This window comes from Takifugu flavidus, chromosome 13 (genome assembly GCF_003711565.1).
Source record: "Takifugu flavidus isolate HTHZ2018 chromosome 13, ASM371156v2, whole genome shotgun sequence".
NCBI lineage: Eukaryota > Metazoa > Chordata > Actinopteri > Tetraodontiformes > Tetraodontidae > Takifugu > Takifugu flavidus.
Genome location: NC_079532.1, coordinates 14962899 through 14969745, shown reverse-complemented (window position 1 = coordinate 14969745; position 6847 = coordinate 14962899). Strand labels below are relative to the sequence as shown.

Genomic DNA, 6847 nt, shown 5'->3' with positions numbered 1-6847 from the left:
TTTGTATGTCTAGGATAATAACTGGAACTACAGAATTAATGATAATAAGCTTTTTCAAAGAGGAAGGTTTTAAGTCTAATCTTAAAAGTAGAGATGGAGTCAGCCTCCCGTACCTGGACAGGAAGCTGGTTCCACAGCAGGGGGGCCTGGTAGCTAAATGCTCGGCATTCTAGCCCAGAGACTCTGGGGACCACAAGTAGACAGGCATTCTGAGAGTGGAGCGGTCTATTTGGATGATAAGGTGTCACTAACTCCTCAAGGTAGGATGGCGCTCTCTCCTCTGAGGATCTTGTAGGTCAGAAAAAGATTTTTTAAAATGATTCAAAATTTAATGGGCAGCCAATGAAGAGACGCCAGTACAGGAGTTATGTGATCTCTTTTCTCAATACCTGTCAGAACTCAAGCTGCAGCATTTTGGATCACCTGGAGGCTTCTTAAAGACTTGTTTGGACACCCTGATAATAAAGAATTACAATATTCCTGCCTGGAAGTAACAAGTGCATGGACTAACTAGCTGGACAATAAACTGGAGTGGTCCACAAACACCGATGCTGTCTACAAGAAGGCCATGAGCAGACTCTATTTCCTCAGGAGACTCAGGTCCTTCAGTGTTTGCAGCAGGATGCTCCACATGTTCTACCAGTCTGTCATGGCTAGCACCATATTCTTTGCTGCAGTGTGCTGGGGTGCAGGCATTAAAGCAAAGGATGCCAACAGACTTAACAAACTCATTAAAAAGGCAGGGTCTGTTGTTGGCTGTAGATTTGCAAACTTGGACGAGGTGGTAAGGGACAGGATGGTGTTGAAACTGCGGACAATCATGGACAGTCCCTCCCACCCCCTCCATAACACAGTGGACAAACTGAGAAGCAGCTTCAGCAGCAGACTCCTGCAGCCTCGCTGCTCTAAGAAACGGTACAGGAAGTCATTCCTGCCGTCCGCCATCAGACTGTATAACTCATCCTAACCCAGCCAATAACAATAACTGTGTAATGTTTATGTTGTAATTTTATTTCTATTTTATTCTATATTTATGTATATATGCTTATAATGCTTATAATATTTTATATATATATTAGATTATATATATATATATATTAATAATAATAATATAATATATATTTTTAATAATATATATTTTTAATAATGTTTTGGAAAGTGCCTTGAAACAATTTTGATTGTATAAGACGCTATATAAATAAAAAGATTGAATATGTATATATTATATTATGTATATATATTATATATATGCTTATAATATATGCTGTATATATGTTTATAACGTTCTAATTTTATCTGTATTTATTTATTCTGTTTCTATACTTTGTATAGGTTGCTACTATAATTAAATTTCCCCACGGGGATGAATAAAGTACATCTTAATCTTAATCACATGTGTCAAACTCAGTCCTTGAGGGTCACAATCCTGCCGGGTTTTCTGTCCTACCAGGCTGAAAATGCATTCAGTGGGACAGAAAACCCGGCAGGATCGTGGCCCTCGAGGACTGAGTTTGATATGCCTGAGAGTGATCATGTGATCTAATCTATCCCTGAGAGGTTCAGGACCAAACACCATGACCTCAGTTTTTCCTGAGTTAAGGAGAAGGAAATTTGAAGACATCCAAGACATTATGTCTTTAAGACAGGTCTGAAGCTTCACTAACTGCTCTGTCTCCTCTGGTTTTATGGATAAATATAGCTGAGTGTCATCAGCATAACAATGAATTTATTCCATGCTGCCGAATAATGTTACCTAATGTTTCCAATCAGTTTTCAGATGATAGATAGATAGATAGATAGATAGATAGATGATGGATGGATGGATGGATGGATGGATGGATGGATGGATGGATGGATGGACGGACGGACGGACGGACGACGGACGGACGGACGGACGGACGGACAGACAGACAGACAGACAGACAGACAGACAGACAGACAGACAGATAGATAGATAGATAGATAGATAGATAGATAGATAGATAGATAGATAGATAGATTTCTCGACCAAAAGCAATGAATATACAGAAACAAAATAAAATAAGGGTTTTTAAAAACAGAAATTAATCACAGCATGATGTTGGGGTTACCGTCATGGAGCTGGTTTGCAGCGAAATAAAGTTCACGTAAATAATATGTCCCACACGGTCTGCCGTAGTTGAAAAAAAAGATGGCAACCGTGGCGCTGGCTAGCCGTCCTGCGAGTGTCCTTTCGAAGATTTCTTGTGAGTAACGTTAATTGAAAGGCGTTTGGCACTTCAGCAAAATATGAAAGCGTTAATTTTGCAGTTGAAGTATTTTTACATTCAAATAACCTCAACCGTAGGTCGCCGTACAGCCTGAACTTAGCATCGAGTGACCTTGCTATCAGGCCGGCGAGTCACTTGGTAGAGATGGTTGTAGCTAAGTTGTTTGGATAGTTATTAACGTCAGATCGCTGACATTATCGTCTTGGGAATCATGATGCAAAGCTACATTTATATATTTATATACATTTCTTCGCATATGTGGCATTTTCTCCGTGCAGTAAGCACCTTCTGTTTGGATGTCAATCTCCATTTTTCAAGGGTCTCTTTCTTAAACGTTATTGCCCATTATGCAATAAAACTTCCACAAAACATTTTTTTGTGTGATTTATCATGTTTTTTTCTTGCTGATCATTTATTGACTGTGCTTTCCTTCTATTAGTTGGCGGGTGCACCCCTGCAGGGTTGTCCGCTGCATCGGTCACAGCAGTCCAGCAGAGGAAGCTGCACCATGCTCTCATCCCTAAAGGGAAAGGAGGCCGTTCTTCCTCCAGTGGAATAGCCGCCACGGTGTTTGGTGCCACTGGGTTTTTGGGTCGATATGTGGTCAATAGACTGGGTGAGTACAATGTTGAAATACATAATCATTTATACAAGGTATACATTTAGATGTGTATTGAAACACTGGCAAAACTTAATTTATATTGGTAGCAATGTTTTTGGCTATGTTGATATTGGATTATTATTGCAACTCTGTTTTTGTATTGGCTTTTGTATGGTATCTTTGTAGGTCGGGTTGGCTCTCAAGTTGTTCTCCCACACCGCTGTGATCAGTATGACATTATGTATTTGCGGCCCATGGGTGATCTTGGACAGATTATTTTTATGGTAAAGTGCAGAGAGACAATCATTAGTGAATTCCTTTGTCTACATCTGAGTTTTACATGTCGTGCAGAGATGTTGTTTATGGTGGGGTCATTTCTCTTGACGTAGGAGTGGGATGCGAAGAACAAGGACTCTATCAAACGGGCTTTGGAGCATTCTGATGTTGTCATCAACCTGGTGGGCAGAGAGTGGGAGACAAGGTAGATGGCAGAATCATGCCAAAAGCAAATTTGTATTGTATTGTTTACATATACCTGTATTTTAAATTTAACATGCCATTATATTGGTGTAGCTGTTTTAAGGTGGATGTTTCTTCCAAAGAATGATTATACATTAACTCGTATATTTGTAATTATAATGAACATAGTTACATTGCTGATGTCATTCATGTTCTTTGTATATATGGCAACTATTGCATGTCTTTCCATCCAAGTGAGAGGGATTCTTAAGGTTTCGTCTTTTCCCCTTAACACTTTTTTTTAAAGTTCTTCCTCACACGGGTTGCAGGTGCAGATTGTAGAACCAACCCCTCCCCCGCTGTAAATTTGTGGTTTTTTTTCTGTTTCTATTTTGCAACAGGAACTATGGCTTTGAGGATGTCTTTGTAACCATCCCTCAGCAAATTGCAAAGGCAGCCAGAGAAGCGGGCATCACCAAGTTTGTCCATATTTCTCACCTAAATGCTGACATACGCAGTCCATCCAAATACCTGAGGAACAAGGTGCCTGGCTGTTTGTCCATATAAACCACAGCTCACCCTAACCCATGCTTCTGCTGCACACCTTGTTTCGCACCTTTAGCACCATAGCTGTAAATAATAAGGAAGATGGGTGTAATGGCCTGCTGTTTTGTGTTCTTTCCCAGGCTGTGGGAGAGACAGCAGTGAGAGATGAGTTTCCTGATGCTATCATCATGAAGCCCTCTGAGATGTTTGGGAGGGAAGACAGATTCTTCAACCATTACGCAAGTAAGACCACTGTGGATTTGACAGTTCTGAAGTGTCTCATGTCTTTTTTAGTAAATTATTATATTGTCTTGAGCAAGAAGCTGTTTTTAAAGAGTTCACTGAGAAGTATCTAACAACAATCAGTACTAATGTCACAAGTATTATGCAATGCACTTATTGCATTTTGGAGGCTTCAATTATTGGTAATTTGTATATCATTTTGCTTTATTACTTTTTCAGACATGAGCTGGTTTGGGAATGCAATTCCACTTATTTCCATGGGGAAGAAGACTGTGAAACAGCCTGTTTGTGTGAGTGTTCGCTGATGCTTTCCATGTATAAATAATGCCAATTGAGAAAGCAGTGCTAAATGTCCAGTAGCTGTGGCTTTTGTGATGCTCATTGTTAGTTCACAATTATCAGCAATAAGCAGCTGCAGTGATTACTGTACATCTGGTGTCTATCAGATTACCTAAAATCTTTATCTTTTTGGTTAGGTGGTGGATGTGGCGAAGGCTATTATCAACGCCATCAGAGACCCAGATGCTAATGGAAAGACATATGCATTGGTTGGGTGCGTATGATTTCTATGAATCAAACAGACTGTTGCAAAAGTATTTGAGAAAGGATACCTTACAGAGATTTAGCTTGCCAGTGTAAAGTATTGTAGTTCCTTGTTTAAAGGTTGCATTTGCAGAATTGTAATTCTCCCTGATAGTCAGATGTAACCTTCTGCTCTTTTCTTCCTTCAAGCCCTAACCGTTACCTCCTTTACGACTTGGTAGAGTATATCTACACTGTGGCACACAGGCCTTTTTTGGCCTACCCTCTGCCCCGCCCACTGTACCGGTAGGCCCGCTTACATCATGCATTCAAGTCAAATATACATACATTATTATAATTACATATTGTTGCCCCAATTCATTAGTTTATAACATCAAACTATGGAGTCCTCTTATTATGTCACATATGTCACTGAAATGAGTCACTGTCAGCTACTATCTCATCACCTTCAGGCTTTTCTTACTATTAGTACAAATAGCATTTGTACACAAAAGGACATTTAATGGGTATTCTAAGGTTTAAAAAGGGTCTGATTTAAAATAAATCTCAACTTCGCAAACAATTCTATTGCATTAACACACACTGGATCTTTTCACAGAGCTGGTCACAGCAGACACATTGATGTGTAAATAAACACAGCAGATCACTTAGGCTAGTTAAGGCAGTGTGCAGATGGTTCCTTCATCATTTTGTAACCACCAGCAAAGCCAAGCAGAAATATTAGGGGATTTAAATGTCATTAGAGACACCCTGACAGCCCTGTGCCTGTTGGGATTTGACTGATCAACAAGCCAAATGGTCTGGAATAATTATTATTATACTGAGTACAATAAAAGTGGGTTATAGTTATAGCTGTAATAGTTATCCAGTGATTGCCTCAAAAATAAAATATATCTTCCACGTATGTTTACTATCTACTACTGTTCAGTTCTGATCAATTTAATGTTTATTTTTTCCAGTCTTGTCGCACAGGTGTTTGCAATGAACCCATTTGAGCCCTGGATAACACCTGACAAGGTTGAAAGGGTAAGATCAAGTTTATATTATTTCTTTACATCTTGATTCTGAAGAAACCTCCAACTTCCTCATCAAAAATTTGCTTTTGCAGTTTCACACAACAGACATGAAGTACCCAGAACTGCCAGGCCTGGAGGATCTTGGTATCACTCCGTCCTCTGTAGAGCAAAAGGCTATCGAAATTCTGCGGCGCTACCGTAAATTCCGTGACCTTGACGCTGAACTTGTAGAGACAAAACCAGCTAAGACTGTGAGCTATTAAACTTGCAGATGTGCTCCCAATACTATGTGGGCAGCCAGAGGGTGTTGGAACCTCTGATTGCACTTAATCTGTATTCTGTACATAAATTAAAAGAAACATAAAAATATATATAGTTTGTCTTCATTTGTTGCATTTTATCAGTGGTACCTTTTACATCCCTGAAATATGAATGTCACAGATTTAAAAAAATATATATAAAATATAAATTTAAAAAAATATATAAATGAAGGCAGAAAGGCATCAATTATACTAATAGAATTAAACATCTGCAATCTGTGACCAAAAAAAAATTACCTGTAAATTAGGAGTAAAATAATTTGGCATGTACAGTCCTATGTAGCCTACAGTCCTTTAGGCTACATTCCCCTCAACATACAACACTTCACCGTGTCTGTGTGTGTGTGTACACATTGTTTATTTTCTCCAAAAGAAGTAGGAGAGACGCAAACCTAATAATCAGACGACCCTCTAAATATAATTAGTCCATGTAGAATAATTAGTGGAACTACAGAATTACTGTACTATAAGGTTTTTCGAAGGGGAAGGTCTTAAGTCTAATCTTAAAGGTAGAGATGGAGGAAGCCTCTCGTGCCTGGACAGGGAGCTGCTTCTACAGCAGGGGGGCTTGGTAGCTAAATGTTCAGCCAATCTTTTAAAAGCTTCTGGGAACCACAAGTAAACCAGCATTCTGAGAAAGGAGTGGTCTACTGGGATTATAAGGTGCTATTAGTTCCTTCAGGTAGGATGGAGTGGGGCCTTTGAGGACCTTGTATGTCGGAAGACATGTTTCATTGTGCGTGCAAAACAATTCCCAGAAGCCCACAAATACAAGAATTGAGAGGTGGAATAACTGTTAGAAATGCATTTTTCATGTTAGAAAGTTTATTTTAAAAAAGCAGAAAATTGTCATCTAGTGTATTGCTTTGA

General features: G+C 39.2%; 1 protein-coding gene across 1 annotated transcript; it reads left to right on the top strand.

Annotated features, from left to right (window-relative positions):
- The first annotated feature begins 2097 nt into the window (after positions 1-2097).
- ndufa9a (NADH:ubiquinone oxidoreductase subunit A9a) lies at positions 2098-6028 on the top strand. Its single transcript, XM_057052740.1, has 11 exons — positions 2098-2225; positions 2689-2865; positions 3037-3134; positions 3240-3331; positions 3711-3852; positions 3996-4098; positions 4318-4388; positions 4575-4651; positions 4831-4926; positions 5601-5667; positions 5750-6028. The coding sequence occupies exons 1-11, from the start codon at positions 2171-2173 to the stop codon at positions 5918-5920; spliced, it is 1149 nt and encodes a 382-aa protein (XP_056908720.1). The 5' UTR covers positions 2098-2170; the 3' UTR covers positions 5921-6028.
- The last annotated feature ends 819 nt before the right edge of the window (positions 6029-6847 follow it).